The 18,841-nt window shown below is 42.3% G+C and overlaps 1 protein-coding gene, 1 long non-coding RNA gene and 1 pseudogene across 33 annotated transcripts in view; 1 reads left to right on the top strand and 2 right to left on the bottom strand.

The window, feature by feature from the left end:
* PPP2R5C (protein phosphatase 2 regulatory subunit B'gamma) overlaps window positions 1-18,841 on the bottom strand; it is a 166,724-nt gene that overhangs the window by 115,323 nt on the left and 32,560 nt on the right. For 4 of the 32 annotated variants that reach the window (XR_010150825.1, XM_054665723.2, XM_063792715.1 and 1 more), the window contains exon 1: window positions 2,297-2,530. Coding sequence is in view for 6 of the 9 variants with exons in the window: in XM_054665723.2 (XP_054521698.1) it covers window positions 2,297-2,390 (94 nt within the window). In the remaining 3 variants the exon portion in view is untranslated. 32 annotated transcript variants of the gene reach the window in all.
* On the top strand, window positions 1,994-18,530 carry LOC134808385 (uncharacterized). The gene is made up of 2 exons (XR_010151269.1): window positions 1,994-2,116; window positions 15,409-18,530. It is a non-coding gene; the product is annotated as an uncharacterized LOC134808385 (long non-coding RNA).
* On the bottom strand, window positions 9,005-9,087 carry LOC112205418 (U6 spliceosomal RNA; annotated as a pseudogene).

Genomic DNA, 18,841 nt, shown 5'->3' with positions numbered 1-18,841 from the left:
TGCTCTCCCGGGCACCCTGCCGGTGTGTTCTTGCTCTAGCCCTCTCGTGGCAGAGCTCCTATGCTGGGTCTCTCCATTCGCTCCTTTGGGACAGGGGCTGCAACTTAATCACTGTAATGACGCTCAGCACTTGGCACACCGGAGCTGCTCAATGGATGTTAAGCTAAGACTCTAAGGCCCAATAAATAAATCAAATTTTGCTAAATCTCACATTAACATGCTCGCTCCAGAAAGTCTTTATGAGTAAATCAAGCGTTCTTCAAATTTTGAAGTTAGAAATTAGCCCCACTGTTTGAGTCAGAAGTTAGTCTTAGGTCTCCAAAGTTATCCCTTCTTAAAAACTCAAGTCTCTTTCAGGCTAATACACTTCACTACTTTTTCCCTCCACAATTATACAGCAAGCAACCAACCACCCAACCAACAGCAACAAATCCAAACTGGCCATAATAAGGTCTTGGAATTAAAAAAAAAAAAATCAATGTGGTTCAAGACACAACATGAAATGATTCTATTTCAGAAGTTCATAATTCAAAAACTGAGTAGTATATTAGGCATCTAATAAAAACCAGAAAACACAAACCAAAAAGATTTATGTTATTTATAAGTGGATACCTTAAAAGCATAAAAATTTACATTTTATATGCAGTCAATTTATCTTACTGCTAACTAGTTCGTTTTTAAGAACTAACTTGGCCAGGTACAGTGGCTCTTACCTGTAATCTTAGCACTTTGGGAGGCGGAGGTGGGAGGATCGCTTGAGCCCAGGAGTTCAAGACCAACCAGGGCAACATGGCAAAACCCCTTCTCTACAAAAAATATTAAAAAATTAGCTGGGCATGGTGGTGCGTGCCTGAAGTCTCAGCTACTCAAGAAACTGAGGTGGGAGAATCACCTGAGCTCGGGAGGTGGAGGCTGCAGTGAGCTGTGATCATACCACTGTACTCCAGCCTGGGTGACAGAGTGAGACCCTGTCTCCCAAAAAACAAACAAAAGCTATATAACTTAAATCCAAACAATTACATTTTGTTCTTGCCCATTTGGTTCTTGCAGCTAAAATACCTGAATGTTACCTGTAGGCAACCTTTGCTTTTTACTGGATGCACTACAAAAACAATAAATTCACAGCCTGTCCTAGAATTTGGTCATTGAATGCTGATTTCCACCTTCATGAAAGATGGTTTGGAGAGAAAAGCACCACCCATTTTATTCCAGTAGATTGAGTCTGCATGTGCCTGGGTACACCCTGGGATCTGAAAAGTCTGGTCTGGCGTTTTAGTCATAGAGATTATTAGTCACCTAGAAATCTTGCTCCCACCCTTCCTTAAAAGAGATTCTGAGAAACAGTTTTGTTGGGGCACAGCTCTTATACTATAAATTCTAAAGTGATCTGATGAAGCTTAAAATCATTTTTCTATTTCACCCAATTATGACCAAAAAAAAATTCATATATCTTAAAATACCAAGAATAAGTAGGCTACTACCCTGATGCCTGTAGTTCAATATAACCGCTATTAATTACTAGAGTAGTTGTGCTTTTAGGCTAAGTTTTGAAACCAAAATATGCATAAAAAGAAGCAAACTAATTATTAAAACAGTGATCTCTATATACCTTGAAAACTTGTTGCCATTTAAAATTTTAAAAGCCAACCGGCAACACAGAGCCTATTTAAATGCAAAATATTTCCTAATATTCCACGAAAACGCTAACATTTCAAAAATGATGACCCACGATTGATTTCAATATTTCAAAGTGGAGCATATTTCTCTCTCAGGCTCCACGGCAAGAATGAAAACAATCCTTTTAAAGGAAGTTCTTTTCCAATCAATTGTGCATATTTTCTGACTGCAATTCATCTTTAATTCTGAGATGTGTCCTCGACAAAACCTTTGCAGCATTAAGCCACACATATGTAACAGAAACTCTGCGTACGAACAACTTGGCCAGGCGCGACGGGCCCGCCTCTCCTTCCTACCCCCACCCAATACCTTCCCTGGGCAGTGACTTCACATCCTTTGACATCAGCACAGCTTTGAAAGGGGGATGGGAGAGCGAGCAGAAAGCAGAAAAACCAGCTTTGAACTATGCATGCAAGGCCTCTTTCAAGCCTCAAATTCTGTAAGTAGTTCGTAAAATGCCAAACTGCAGTGACACACCCAACCTCCTCTGGTGAAGTCTGCAGCGAAATGGGGTGAATTCTGCTAGAAAGGACTTCCTGCTTTTCTTATCTGAAGCACAATAGCCATTTATTAACTACCCACGGAAGGTTCCGATTCAGTGAAACACACAATAACTTACCTCGAATATGGAGAAGGGCCACGGGCTGGAAAGGCCCATTGGAGTTGGCCGCATCCACCACCATCCTGCTGCCCGCTTTATTACATGTCAACATCTAGACTTCAGCGGGAAAGGCAATGGGCTCCTTAAGGCAAGAAACCAGCCTCCATTTTAGTTTAAAAAAAAAAGACAAACTGAAGCTCTCTGCAGCTGGAGGGAACTGGCTGGTTCGTGATGTCAGCAGGCATGAAGCTCGCTGATTGGCCGGAAGCTGCAACTTAAAATGACACTAAAAAAACTGCAAACGGAAAGAGCGTTCTGTTTGGCTGTCAGTGTGCGTTAAAAGCTTGGACATTTTCCGGCTTTTTGCAGCCTTCGTTTCTCAGTAACTTTTAGGCAAAGATCCCATCTCTTAGGGGAAAGTACTGGAGGCCACAACCCTGGCCAGACTGTAAACAAATGATTTCGAGGGAGCCACCAAAAAAAAAAAAAAAAAAAAAAAAAGTGTGTGTATATGTCTGTGTGAACTTTAGCATTTCCCAGTGAGGGATCCCAAATTCATTTTATACCCACCTGTGCAACTTCGACTTGCTAGTTCTAATTAATATCTGCATCTTAGGTAGGATTCTGGCAACCCAGTGTTTTTTTTTTTTTTTTTTTTAACAAATGGTTAATCAAATATTACACAATTCTAATCCATTAGTTTGGACTCTTATTCAACTTCCCTTACCAATAGGACAAGTTATTAACTTATGATCCCAAACACTTTTTTTCTTGAGATCTATTTTTTCCCTGAAAAAATTAAGCTTAAAAACTTACGTAGAAAATGAAAGCCGCTTTATAAATTCGATAGCTAGAAAGTGACACAAATTGAAATATTTATATCACCTGGCCATGGGAGTAAGAAAGCAAAAAAATGAAATGGAGTGTGTTTATTTTTGTATTGCAAATATGCTGACATATTAAATACCTTTTAAGTTTTAGATATTTTGTTTAAATTTAAAATTAAAGATATTTTCACTTATTTTTATGGGGCTATTAAAAGCTGCTATTCAGATCTAAATTTTCTATCTTCAAATACAGTTAATGTAAAAAGCTATTCCAAGGAGAAAAACATTATTTCTGAATTGGATGGAGTATTGCAGGATCCCATGAGGGGGTGCGGTGAGATGATTCCCTACAAAAATGAGTGTTATTAGTAGTTCCAAATGAAAACGAACTATAAGAAAAGCCTCTTTGGCAGGTGGAACTGAAAAAAATTCCTCCTTTCTTCACACCAACAAGGAAGTTTGTCCAAACCATGGCTCCTCATTTTTAATAGTTCTCACACAACTCCCCTGCTCTTTCCCCCCCACTTGTGAAGGATACAAAAGCCCTTTAGTTCCTAAACATAATTCATAGTAGAGTAAGAAACACCTGAAACACAGCTAGGGCTCGCAGTTCCAGCTGAGGGTTTAGCGCCAGATACATTCAATGAGTAAGGGAACTGCTGCCACCCTTCAGGGCTGCTAATCAAGTCCTCCCTCACAAGAATGTAGCTTTTATTGTGTGTATCAATAGCAATTAAAATAAATAGATAAAAGCAAACCAAATCCCACCCTTCCCCCTCTTTCCCCAGAGCTGACAGACACTGCTGGATTCCATGGCTGGCCAGGAGATGATGTGATTTCTAACACAAGTGGGCAGTGGGCACGCACCACCTGAGCAGGCTGCCGGCCTCACACCTGCTCTGACTTTGCTGCTATCTGAACAGCAGAATTAAATTTTTTTTTTTTTTTAAAGAGCACGTGCTTTCAGTTGGGTAAGAGGAATTTAGATCTTAGCTGCCCTCCTGCCTCTGAGCCTTCACTGCTGACCTGTGGGGTTGTCTGTCTGGAGAGGACGGCCACCGATCACCAACGACCACTAGGAAGCAGTGTTGATGACTCTCACTGCCACACACCCCAGCCTCCTCCTCCTCCTCCTCCTCCTCCTCCTCCGAGTGATGCCAGATGAACTCAGACACAATTAGGAACGAGGCGTTCAGGGGCTCAGGAAGGAGCCCAGGAGCAGATGCTTATTGAAGATCTGGGCTTTAAGGAGACAGAGACCTTCCCTCCAATGATTTAATATTTCATACAAGATAAGATGAAAAAATGTGCCTATCCTACAACTGTGCTGATGAGTGGGAATACAGAAATAAGGGGGAAAGGCTCCTAAGAGCTTTATATATAATATACGGAATAGGAGTCAAAGAAACAGTGAAGACACTTTTTGATGTATTTTTCCTAATGATCTCAGATCAAAGGATCTTGCCTTTATTAGTGATTTACCCCACGCTCTTTTGAAACCCTATGCATGTAAGTAGTTCTTTAAAGAACTCCAAGGCTGATCTGGCCATCATTGATAAAACAGACTCTAAGATAGAAATAAATAAACAAATAATATGAGGGAAGAAAAGAAGACTTGAATAAAGGTAAGGTGTACTTCTGAATTGGAAATATAAAAATATAAATACTGCAGCTATGCTGATAATTTTCCCCCAAACTGATCTACAGGTTTAAAGTATTTCCAATTAAAATTCAGGTGGGCCTCTATTTTTCCAGGTACTTAGCAAAAGTATTCTAAAGTTCACCTGCAAAAATAAAAGAACAAGAAGAATGAGAACACTACTAATGAGAAAGGCAAGTCCTACCAACTATAAAGCTGTATGAATTAATGACAGTGTGATGGGGCCAAAGAGGCAGATTAATGGGACAGAAGCGACAGCCCCAAACTGAGAAATATGTTGACATAAATGTAATATAATAAAGAGTGTATCTCAAATCAGTGGAAGGGGAAGAATTAGATAATTGCTTGGCAATCTTGGGGCAGACAACTGATTATATGCAGAAAAAAGTCAATTTAAGTCTTTTAACATCACACCAGAATAAAATCTGACGTGGCTTAAACAGTTAAATAAAAATCAATCAAACCCCCCCCCAAATCCCTATAACTTTTAGAAGAAAGGGAAAGTGAATAATCAATTCTCAAGCAAAAAAATAAACATGTAAATACCTCTGAACAAACCCCTCAGGAATAGCGCTCATATTAAAAATGACAAATTTCTGTGGTTTGTTTTTTTGGAGGCAGGGTCCTGCTCTGTCACCCAGGCTGGAGGGAAGTGGTATGATCTCTGCTCACTGCAGCCTCGACCTCCTGGGCCCAAGTGATCCTCCTGCCTCAGCCTCCTGCAGAGCTGGGACCACAGGCTTGAATCACCACAACTGCTCATTTTTTTCATTTTCAGTAGAGATGAGGTCTCTACTATGTTGCCCAGAATAGTCTTTAACTCCTGGGCTCAAGTGATCCTCCAGCCTCAGCCTCCCAAAGTGCTGAGATTGCAGGCATGAGCCACCATGCCGATCTTAAAATCACAAATTTCTGTATGTTCTCTCCAAAAGCAAGCAAAAGGAGATATAAATGCTATAAATACAAGGAGTTAATAATATTATAATTGATTAAAAAACAATTGTCTAAAAATTATGCCACTATTTACAATAGCAAAGACTTGGAACCAACCCAAATGCCCATCAATGATAGACTGGATAAAGAAAATGTGGCACATATGTACCATGGAATACTATGCAGCCATAAAAAAGAATGAGTTCATGTCTTTTGTAGGGACATGGATGAAACTGGAAGCCATCATTCTCAGCAAAGTAACACAGGAACAGAAAACCAAACACTAAATGATTTCACTCATAAGTGGGAGGTGAATAATGAGAACACATGGACACAGGGAGGGGAACATCACACACCAGGACCTGTCGGGGGGTGGGGGACAGGGGGTGGGAGAGCATTTGGACAAATATCTAATGCACGCAGGGCTTAAAACCTAGATGACGGGTTGATAGGTGCAGCAAACCACCATGACACATGTATACCTATGTAACAAACCTGCACGTTCTACACATGTATCCCAGAACTTAAGGTAAAATAAAAACAAAAAAATAAAAATAAAAATTGTGCTAAAATATACATCAACACAAAATGTACCATCTTAACTGTTTTCAGCATACAGTTCTGTGGCATTAAGCACATTCACAGTGTCTTGCAACCCTCACCACCATCCATCCACCGAACTCTTCACCTTGCAAAACTGACACTCTGTCCCCATTAAACAGTAACTTTCCATTCTCCCTCCTTCCAGTGCTGGCAACCATCACTCTACTTTCAGTCTCTATGAACTTGTCTACTCTGGGTACTTCACATTAAGGGGATCTTACAGTGTTTGTCCTTTTGGGACTGGCTTATTTCACTTAGCATAATGTCCACAAGATTCATCCATGTTGTAGCAAGTGCCAAAATTTCCTACCTTTAAAGGGCTGAATGATATTCCATTGGCATACACTGAAGTTGTTTATTCACTCTTCCCTGTTTACGGACATTTGGGTTGCTTCCACCTTTTGTCACTTGTGAATAATGTTGCCATGAACATGGGGCTACAAGTATCTGCTCATGCCTCTGTTTTCAATTCTTTTGGGTGTATATCCAACAAGTGAAATTGCTGGATCATATGGCAGTTCTATTTTTATTTTTTCCCCATTCTATTATTTTTAATTGATGCATAATAGCGATACACAGTTTCAAGGTATATGTGTAATATTTGGAAGAACTGCCATACTGTTTTCCACAGTGGCTGCACCATTTCACATTCCCACTGACAGTGCACAGGGCCGGGTGTGGTGGCTCACACCTGTAATCCCAGCGCTTTCTTTGGGAGGCTGAGGCAGGCAGATCACTTGAGGCCAAGAGTTTGAGACCAGCCTGGCCAACATGGCAAAACCCCATCTTTACTGAAAATACAAAAATTAGCTGGGCCTGGTGGTGCGTGCCTGTAGGCCCAGCTACTCAGGAGGCCGAGGCAGGCTGCAGTGAGCCAAGATCACATCACTGCACTCCAGCCTGGGTGACAGAGCAAGACTCCATCTCAAACAAACAGACCCTAAGAAACAAAAAACAGTGCACAACAATAGTTCCAATTTCTCCACGAGGACATTAACACTTATTTTTTAAAACTTATTTTTAATTTTTATGGGTACATAGTAGGTATATATATTTAAGAGACACAAGAGATGTCTTGATACAGGCATCCAATGTGAAATAAGCTCATCATGGAGAATGGGAATGGGGTATTCATCCCCTCAAGCATTTATCCTTTGAGTTACAAACAATCCAATTACATTCTTAGTGTTATTTTAAAATGTACAATTTAGTTATTGTTGACTATAGTCACCCTGTTGTGCTATCAAGTGGGTCTTATTTATTCTAACTTTTTTTGTACCCATTGACCATCCCCCCCCCCAACCCCCACTACTACCCTTCCCAGACTCTGGTAACCATTCTTCTACTCTCTATGTCCATGAGTTCAATTGTTTTGATTTTTAGATCCCATGAATATGTGAGAACATGTGATGTTTGTCTTTCTGTGCTTGGCTTATTTCACTTAACATAAAGATCTCCAGTTCCATCCATGTTGCTGCAAATGACTGGATCTTTCTTTTTCATGGCTGAATAGTACTCAATTGTGTATATATATATTTTTTATTCATTCATCTGTTGATGGACACTTAGGTTGCTTCCAAACCTTAGCTATTGTCAACAATGCTGCAACAAACACAGGAGTGCAGATATCTCTTTGATATACTGATTTTCTTTCTTTGTGGTATGTACCCAGCAGTGGGACTGCTGAATATATGGTAGCTCAATTTTTAGTTTTTTAAGCAACATCCAAACTGTTCTTTATAGTGGTTGTACTAATTTACATTCCTAACAACAGTGTACGAGGGTTCCGTTTCCCCCACATCCTCTCCAGCATTAGTTATTGCTTGTCTTTTGGATAAGCCATTTTAACTGGTATGAGATGGTATCTCATTGTAGTTTTGATTTGCATTTCTCTAATGATCAATGATGTTGAGCACCTTTTCATAGGCCTGTTTGCCATTTGTCTGTCTTCTGAGAAATGTCTACTCATATCTTTTGCCCATCTTGTGATCGGATTATTAATTTTTTTTCCTATAGAGTTGTTTGAGCTCCTTATATATTCTGGTTATTAATCCCTTGTCAGATGAGTAGTTTGCAAGTATTTTCTCCCATTCTGTGGGTCGTCTCTTCACTTTATTGATTGTATCCTTTGCTGTGCAGAAGCTTTTTAGCCTGATGTGATCCCACTTGTCCCTGTTTGCTTTTGTTGCCTGTGCTTGTGGGGTATTGCTCAAGGAATTTTTGCCAAGACCAATGTCCTGCAGATTTTCCCCATTGTTTTCTTGTAGTAGTGTCACAGTCTGAGGTCTTAGATTTTTTTTTTTTTGAGATGGAGTCTTGCTCTGCTGTCCAGGCTGGAGTGCAAGTACAGTGGTGCGATGTCTGCTCGCTGCAACCTCCACCTCCCGGGTTCAAGTGATTCTGCTGCCTCAGCCTCCCAAGTTGCTGGGACTACAGGTGCCCGCCACCAAGCCCGGCTGATTTTTTGTATTTTTAGTAGGGACAGGGTTTCACCGTGTTAGCCAGGATGGTCTCAATCTCCTGACCTCGTGATCCACCTGCCTTGGCCTCCCAAAGTGCTGGGATTACAGATGTGAGCCACTGCGCCTGGCCGAGGTCTTAGATTTCTTTAATCCACTTTGATTTGATTTTTGTATATAGTGAGAAAGAGAGGTCTAGTTCCATTCTGCATATGAATATCCAGTTTTCCCAATGCCATTTATTAAAAATATGCAACTGCTTGCGCAGGGGCTGTGCTAATCTCTGTATCATTCCAATTTTAGTTTATGTGCTGCTGAAGCGAGCACTATTTTTATTGTTAGAGACAGGGAGGGTCTTGCTCTGTCACCCAGGCTGGAGTGTAGTGGCATGATCTTGGCTCACTGCAGCCTTGACCCTCTGGGCTCAAGCAATCCTCTCACCTCAGCCTCCCGAGTAGCTGGGACCACAGGCACATGCTACCAGCTAGTTTTTGTATTTTTAGTAGAGATGGAGTTTTACCACGTTGCCCGGGCTGGTCTCAAACTCTTGAGCTCAAGTGATCTGCCTGCCTTCGCTCCTTTTTTTTTTTTTTTTTAAATAGTAGCCATCCTAGTGGGTGTGAAGTATCTCACTGTAATTTTGATTTTCATTTTCCTAATGACAGAGATGTTGAGGATCTTTTCATGCACTTATTGGTCATTTGCAGATATTATATTCTTTGGAGAAACGTCTATTTAAGTATTTCACACATTTAAAAAATCAAGCTGTTTTGCTCAGTTGTAGGAGTTCTTTAGATATTCTGGATATTAACTCCTTATCAGTTATATGATTTTTCAAATATCTCCTCCCATTCTGTGGCCTGCCTTTTCTTGTTGACTGGGCCCTTTAATGCAGAGATGTTTTAAATTTTTATGTAGTCCAATCTATCTATTTTTATTTTTGTCGCCTGAGCTTTTGGTATCATAGCCAAGAAATCACCGTCAAATCCAATGTCATGAAATCTTTCTCCTATGTTTTCTCCTCAAACATTATAGTTTTACTCTTAGGTTTAGGTGTTTGATCCATTTTGAGCTAATCTTTGTATGTGTTATGAAGGTAAGGGTCCCACTTCATTCTTTATTTTTATTTTTATTTTTGAGACAGAGTCTCGCTCTGTCACAAGGCTGGTGTGCAGTGGCGCGATCTCGGCTCACTGCAATCTCCGCCTCCTGGGTTCAAGCGATTCTCCTGCCTCAGCCTCCCGAGTGGCTGGTACTACAGGTGTGTGCCAACACACCCAGCTAATTTTGTATTTTTAATACAGACGGGGTTTCACCATGTTGGTCAGGATGGTCTCGATCTCCCCACCTTGTGATCCGCCCGTCTCAGCCTCCCAAAGTGCTGGGATTCCAGGCGTGAGCCACCGCGCCCGGCCAGGTCCCGCTTCATTCTTTTGCATGTGAGTACCCAGTTTTCCCAACACCATTTGTTGAAAAGACTGTGTTTTCCCCATTGAATGGTCTAGGCAACCTTGTCAAAACTCATTTGACCACCTATGTGAGGGTTTGTTTCTGGGCTCATCTTTATGCCAGTACTACACAGTCTTGATTACTGTAGCTTTGCTGTAAGTTTTAAAGTCAGGATGTGTGAGTCCTCCAACTTTGGTGTTCTTTTTCAAGATTGTTTTGGCTATGCTTATCTCTTTGATATTCCCTATGAATCTTAGGATGAAACTTTTCTATTTCTGGAAAAGAATGCTGTAAAAGTTTTAATAGGGATTGCACTGAATTTGTAGATTGCTTTGGGCAGTATTGACATCTTAACAACATTAAGTCTTCCAAACCATAAACGAGAGATGTTTTTCCATTGGTTGGTGTATTCTTCCATTTCTTTCAGCAACATTTCATAGTTTGCAGTGTGCAAGTCTTTTCTCTCCTTGATAACTTCATTTCTAACTATCTTACTCTTTTTGAGGGCATCATGTTTTATTTATGGTTCTAAAATACTGGAAACTACTTTAATGCCAAAGGGATTATCCCACATACCTAGTGAAATATTACATATCCATCAGAAATACTTATAAATGTATAAAATGAAAATATAAGTGAAAGAGGCAGTGTGTAATCAGAAATAAAATGATCATAGGAAGAATCACTCCCCAAATATCCACAGTGTCATCATTGGGTGGTATGGGTATGAGTTTTTCTTTTTTAAAATTGATATATAATAGTTGTGCATATTTGGAGGGGACATGTGATATTTTGATGCCTGTTAACAATGTGTAATGACCAGGTCAGAGTAACTGGGATACCTATCACCTCCAGCATGTATCTTTTCTTTGTGTTGGAAACATTACAATTCTTCTCTTCCAGCTACTTTGAAATATATAATAAATTATTGTTAACTACAATTCCCCTACTGTACTCTTGAATTCTAGAACTTATTCCTTCTGACTGTATTTTTGCAGCCCTTAACCACCCTCTCTCCCTATCTTCCCTTCCCAGCCTCTGGTAACCACCATTCTCCTCTCTACCTCCATGAGAGCCATTATTTTTTTACCTCCCACATGAGTAAGATCACATGGTATTTGTCTCTCTGTGCCTGGCTTATTTCACGTAACACAATCACCTCTGGTTCCATCCATGTTGCTGCAAATGACAGGTTTCTATTCTTTTTTATGGCTGAATAATATTCCATTGTCTATATGTCCTACATTTTGTTTAGTCATTCATCCACTGATTGACACTTAGGTTGATTTCATTTCTTGGCTATTGTGAGCGATGCTGCAACAAACATGGCAGTGCAGGTGCCCCTGTGATATACTGATTTTCTTTCTTTTGGATATATACCCAGCAGTAAGGCTGTAGGATCATATGGATGTTTTTTATTTCTAAAATTTCCCTTTTTTTTTTTGGTATTGCTAAAACAAGCATACATTACTTTCAGAGTAATTAAAAGTGACAATTTTATTTTATATATATTTTTAATTTTTATTTTATTTTGAGTTAGAGTCTTGCTCTGTTGCCCAGGCTGGAGTGCAATGGCACCATCTTGGCTCACTGCAACCTCTGCCTCCTGGGTTCAAGCAATTCTTGTGCTTCAGCCTCCTGAGTAGCTGAGATTACAGGCATGCACCATCACGCCTGGCTAATTTTTTGTACTTTTAGTAGACACGGGGTTTCGCCTTGTTGCCCAGGCTGGTCTCAAACTCCTGAGCTCAGGTGATCCGCCTGCCTCGGCCTCCCGAAGTTCTAGGATTACAGGCATGACCCACCGTGCCTGGCCTAAAGTAACGATTAAAAAAATACGTACATTTTTTGAGACAGGGTCTCACTCTACCACCCTGGAACCTAGTGGCACGATCACAGCTCACTGAAACCTCAGCATCCTGAGCTCAAGTGATCCCCCCACCTCAGCCTCCCAAGTATCTGGGACTACAGGTGTGCACCAGCATGCCTGGCTAATTTTTAAATTTTTTGTAGGGACAAGGTTGTCCAGGCTGGTCTCAAACTCCTAGGCTCAAGGGATCCACCCGTCTTGGTCTCCCAAATTACTGGGATTATAGGCATGAGCCACTGCACCTGGCCTAAAAATAATTTTTAAAAAGAGATATAGATTAAGTCACTGCAGGGAGAATCCCTTAATGAATACTGTCTCTTAGGCACAGGCTAGGAACAAAGAAAGGGCTGTGATGAGAACCAAGAAAGTCTGAACCAAGGAAATCTGGATAAATGAGATCAGGTACATAAAAAACACAAACAAAAATTAGCTGAAATGAGGCATGGAAAATGGAACCAACACAGATTAGAGGAGGTTGACTCCCTGTCTCAAATCAGTTTTGAACCGCCTGGACCTTCTCCTGTAAGCCTGTCACCTTTGCATTGAGTCTGTAGGCTCACTGAAGCTATCAGAGTTCAATTGGGTCTCCAGAGTACTTTCCTCACTGATGAAACAAACTCTAAGTAAATGCAACCCAGAAGAGGCTCATAATGCAACCATGTCGCTCGCACTGGGCCAGGTTTTCATCACCTGCTTAGGGAGGGGCTAGAGAGAGGGGACAGCTCAGCATGGGGAGCGAGGCTGCCTTCAATAAACCCCCGCTGGTCCTTTCCTCACCCGTAAAAGGGCGTATATGTCATCTCCCTATCCCCTCACGTTTAGAGAAGCCAGCGTCAGATATGGAGTGCGCTCCCCATGCTGAGTTGAGGTGGACAGCTTGGGAGGGACTGAGGCAGGACACAACTAAATACAGCTCCGGCCATCAGAGCAAAATGCAGGAAGCAGTGGGCATTGTCCCACTGGAAAAACACGGGCCATCTGCCAACAGAAAGATCCCTTCAGCTGCGGCGTGGGGATGCAGCAGAGCCACCTGAGGAATCTCTGCTTAGACCACCCTCATCCAGGCAGGCTTCCTCTTCCCTCCCGGTCTGTGGCTTGGACCACAAGCTCTTCCTTGGTCCAGCTCCTAGAGAATGGCTGGCATGCAGGTGTTCCATCAAATGTACTGAATGAATGAATCAAGCAGTTGCACCCAATTCCGATCTTACAAAACCACCTTGCTACCCTTTACACCTCTTCCAGGTAGCACGTAATTAAGAGGGATATGCCGTCAAATCATCTCAAGAACAGCATTTCCCTCTCCCCTGATCACAGACCCCATTCCAGGCCCCCCATGATGCACTTGCTAAGGAGTGGATGCCTTCCACTCACCTCCTGTGACACGCCTACATGCCTTCTACGCTGGCCTCGCAGCGACGTTCTGAACCTTTCCTGAGACTGCAGCTGCCTGTGAAGGGCTTGAGCAAGGACCAAGGAAGGGCGCTTTGCTGGGCCCAGCCCACCTAGCATACCTTCCACAGCTCAATGGGCCAACAAGGCCACAGTGCTCAATATGGTCTCCCGTCAAATGCCATAACTACAATAATCTATGTACTAGACAATAATGAAGAAACAATTATTTCATATTTTTTTGGAGACAAGGTCTCCCTATTTTGCCCAGGCTGGGCTTGAACTCATGATTCTCCCCCTCCTCAGCCTAGTGAGTAGCTGAGAAGTCAGGTGCACACCACTGTGCCTGGCTTGAAAAGGAATTATTCTTTATTCTTTGATCCCTCTGTCACTGTTTTATTCTTTACTTAAAAACAAACTACCTGTAAATACATCCTACTGATTTTATTTCTAGGTAGTATTTCTGATTAAAACTTTCAAATTTTCATTTCTACATCATTCGGCTGAAGGTTTTATTTTTTAAGGCTCTCCAAGCAATTTTGTAGGCAAATTAAATATGCTTCTATTTTAGTGAAGACATTTTATCGTAATTAACAGAAGGCTGGTGTTCTGAACCTAGAGAACGGTGGCATCATGCGCACAGTGCACTCACACTGCGCTGGCCAGCACTTTTTTTTTTTTTTTAAACTGGAAACTATATGAGCACGGATGATGTATGCTTTGTTGGGTAAGAATCTGACCTAAAAAAATTGGCTTCACTTCACAGTTTAAAATAGACTTTTTCCTTAGACAGATCAAAGATACCTAACATTCAGCTATGTTCAAAGGCTGCCAGGGAACTTCTGCTTGCCAACAGCAAGGACACAGGGACAGGCACTTGTTGCTGTGTGAGCGAGGCCTGGGAGTGATTAAAGAGGATGGACGAGCTTGTCCACAGGGAAGCTCAGCGTAGGTGAGTGGAGTAGATGAAGTGAAATCCACCCAGAGCGCTGGGGCTGTGTGTGAGACCTTGGTTACTTTCATACTTCCTACAGCTAGTCTGGAAAACCTTTCAATCCAAAGCAAGTACTCACACTCCTTCCTTGTTCTAAGAACGTAGGGAACCAACGCGAAGTAAAAGTATGCATACATCGGAGTGCTTTCATGCTGATTGTTTTTTTTTTTAACTTGCCAACTTGCCGACACCCTTTTAGGAGCCTACACAGTAGGTCAAGTGAGTCAGGAGCCTCATTTTCCAAGAGGAAATCCGAGGTGGAGGGAGGTGAAGGGAGAGGTGGCCCTGGCTGGGGTTTTGGCCACCCCACGAGAGGTGACACCACAACCATCTCGGTGAAAACGGAGAGGGTGGAGAAAGAGGGCAGAGGGGCCAGGAGGGCTTTTCATTCCTTCAGGGGACACACTGTGTGTTTCCTGGGTCCTTGGCAGATGCTCGAATGGATGACACAGGCAGACAAGCACGCAACTGTTAACTCGTGTACTGACTGAATGTGTGTGGCGTGCTCTGCAACCCACGCGTCCATCCACTGATGGGGGGATACGCGGAATGTGTCCGTCCACACATCACTGAAGGATGGCATCAGCCTTCGACGGGAGCGAGGGTCTGGCACGTGCTACAATGTGGGGGGACCTGGAAGATATTATGTTTAGGGAAATAAGCCAGGCACAGAAAGACAGATACTGTACGATTCCGCTTCTAAGAGGCTCCTACTGTGGGCAAAATCATAGAGACAGAAAGCAGAATGGGGAGACAGCCACTTACTGTTTAATGGAGTTTTTGTTGGGGATGATGAAAAGTTTTGGGTACAGATAGTAGTGATGGGTGTACAGCATTTTGAATGTATTTAATACCACCGAGTTGTACACTTATGAATGGTTAAAATAATAAATATTATGTTTTAACATGTGTATTTTACCTCAGTTTTTAAATTTTTTTTTTTTAGATAAGGACGGCTTGAGCCAGGGCAGTTCAGGAAACACTTGAGGAGCAGAGGCAGCAGGGCGCTGGACCAGACAGAGGACGGGAATGTCCAAGAAGTGGTCTCTGTGTGCGGTAATGAGCCGAGATTACAGCTGGCAGCTGGAAACTAAACCCCATGGGTGCCACCCAGAGAAAGCTGAGACTGACCATGGAGTAACGGCCAAGGTCATGTGTGTAGCCCCGGGCCATGGAGAGGGGGTACCCTGGAGGGGCTGGGCTGGCTGGCTGGGCTCAGGCTGTCTGACAGGCAATGGGCTCCCCAGTGTTCCGAAGAGGGAGTGGCCCTGGTGGTACCTCTCTGTGGCTTAGAGGGGCTGAAGCTAGAACACCGCTGTGACTCCGGGCCTGCTGGTTCCCTGAGGGCAAGGGCCACCTTGGGTCATCGCTCTGAACACCTCCCCCTTGCTCTGAGAAGCACAGATGGCCAGTGTGAACTGCCTCAGCAATCCAGGGACTGTGTCCTCTCATTAAGATATCATGGCAAATCACGAGAAGACACAAAAATCAAAACATGCAAGAGAAGAAAAGACTAATGAAAGCAGAGATTCCCTGTGCGGCTCTTTCTAAGCTGACTAGAAGAGCAGCAGGCACTCCGATAACTTCCGCACAGTCCATTTTTATTATTCTTCAACTAACAGGCAAGAAGCCAAAGTTCCTGTAAATATATGCATAATTCATTTGTAGGCAGTTAAACCTCTACTTTTATGGTAAAGCTTTCAATTGTATCAGAAAATAGGCAGGGCGCAGTGGCTCATGGCTGTAATCCTAGCACTTTGGGAGGCGGAGGTGGGTGGATCACTTGAGCCCAGGGGTTCGGGACCAGCCTGGGCAACATGGTGGAACCCCGTCTCTACTAAAAATACAAAAATTAGCTGTGCGTGGTGGTGCGCACCTGTGGTCCCAGCTACTTGGAAGGCTGAGCTGGGAGGACTGCTTGAGCCTGGGAGGTCCAGGCTGCAGTGAGCTGACATTGTGCCACTGCACTCCAGCCTGGGTGACAGAGCGAAACCGTGTCTCAAAAAAGAAAAGAAACTGCTTTGAATGAGGGTGAAGTATTGTATTTGCATGAGAGGAGAGCAAGAGATATAAAATATTTAACTGGTATTCAAAAGCCAATTTTAAACAATTCAAGTAAATTCTAACAATAATGTAATGACTTCTTTCACAAAAGACCAAATACTCAGCAACTCTTTTGCCCCAGGGTCTCCAGTTAGTTAGCCGATAATAAGTCCTACATTATTCTGCTATAACTTTGACTTCTCCTAGTCTTTTCTTTTCTAAAACTGGCCTCAAAAAACAAGTCCGTGATTAATTTACTCTTCCTATAAGTATCTTAAAAAAAAAAGGTCTCTTTATTTAACATTTAACACTTCCACCTTCCAGTCCAAAAATGTTAAATGAAGGCATTAATTCAGAATAATCTTACAATGAACAGGTCTGAGGGCTATATTCAACCTCACTGTTAAAAAAAATAAAAATATGAAATACCTTTTTCTACTTATCAAATAACTACAACTTTTACATGATCTCAGCATTGGAGAGGTACGACGGACAGGCATCTCACATACTCTGTATGTGGTGCTACTCTCTGGAAAGTGTGTAGACAATATCTATTAAGGGTTTTTGAAAATGCCTGCTCTTTGATCCAGTACCTCCTTCATCAAGCTTAAGGAAAGGTTCAAAGATGTGAACAACAATGATAACAAAAGATTAACAGAACAGTATCATTTATAATAACTGAAAAACTGGGGTATCCACAGAATGAAATAATAAACGGTTGCTAAAAATCATGCCTCTCGTTCCCACTAATGTCAGAAACAAGACAAGTATGCCCACTCTCACCACCACTATGTAACATTTTACTGAAATTGTTTTACTGAATTTATTAGTCAACTGGAGAGAAAGACATGTGAGTTTACAATTATAAATAGAGGTGAAATTATGTGCAGATGCTCTAATTAATACCTGAATATTCAAAAGAATCAACTGAAAAACTGATGCAAACAATCAGGTAATTCAGTAAGGAAGCAGGTTATGAAAGCAAGGACCCCAAATTCAATAGCCTTCATATAAACAACTAATAACTAGAAGACACAATGGAAGAAAAGACTCTATTTACAAGAGCGATGATAATGATTATCTAGGCATTAGCTTAGTAAGAGACATGCAAAACTGACAAGGGAAACTTAAAAACAGCCTTAAAGGACATGAAAGTGGCCTTGGAAAATAGTCATAGCATACTCTTCGAGGAGGCACACATCACAAGATGCCAGCCCTCCCTCAGATATTTGCAAAATGTAACAGGATCCCAATAAAAATGCCAACAGTAGCCAGGCATGGTGGTGCGTGCCTGTAATCCCAGCTACTTGGGAGGCTGAGGCAGGAGAATCATTTAAGCCCGGGAGTTCAAGACCAGCTTGGGCAACATCGCATGGAACTGTCTCTAAAATAAATAAATAAATAAAGTCAACAGCTGTTTCTTTCTGCAATGACTATGGGTCAATTCAAAGTTCCAACTGTTTGCAGTAATATCAATATTGTTTTTGGGAACTGTTTAAGAGAATATACCCATAATTACATTAGTGATGCTAGAAATCAACATTTTCAGTGTAAGACAGAGATAAAACTATGAAAGCCAAGAAATAAGTGAAAGTGATAGGAACAGGAAGCAGGGAAGTTCTGGGCAGAAGAGGGCACGTCCCTTGTGAGGGCCCTAGCCTCAAGCCGAAAAGCCTGGAACCTTGGTCCAAAGTGAGAACATGCATTCCTGTTTCCCCACTCGAATGCTGCCTTTTCCAAAACCACCCATGGCTTGCCCCGTGCCTCCATCCTGTGCCCATAAAAACCCCAGGCTCAGCTGGTAGAGAGAAGAGAAGCAACTGGACATAGGAGACTAGAGTTGGATGTTGGAAAGAAGCGGCTTCACTTCAGAGGGACAACTTGATGGCGTAACTTCAGAGAAGAATCTGGCTGGAGACAGCCAGACTTCAGGGGAAGATTACCTTCCCACTCTGTCTCCTTTTTAGCTTCCCTTCCCACTGAGAGCCACTTTCATTGGCAATAAAATCCCCTGCATTTACCGTCTTCAATTCCTTCATGCAACCTCATTCCTCCTGGATGCTGGACAACAACTTGGGTGCCATGAGTATGGGTGTAAAAGGTTGTCCCACTGACCCTCCACTGAGCTGTTAACACTTAAGTCATCCACGGATGGCAGAGCTAAAAGAGTATTGCAACACTTTCTCTGGGGCTTCAGGGATCACAGGGACCCCTGAAGACGCTGCCATGGGGCTGGTATGGGGTTTGCTCCTGCTGGTGCCCAAAAGTGCTCCTGCACCAGCTCACCTGCACTTCCCCTCCCACGAGGGGTGGAGCAGCGAGTAAGTGGAGATCGC

This window comes from Pan troglodytes, chromosome 15 (genome assembly GCF_028858775.2).
Source record: "Pan troglodytes isolate AG18354 chromosome 15, NHGRI_mPanTro3-v2.0_pri, whole genome shotgun sequence".
In the NCBI taxonomy this organism is placed as follows: Eukaryota; Metazoa; Chordata; class Mammalia; order Primates; family Hominidae; genus Pan; species Pan troglodytes.
Note: the sequence above shows the minus strand (reverse complement) of the source record. Positions and strands in the feature narration are given on the sequence as shown.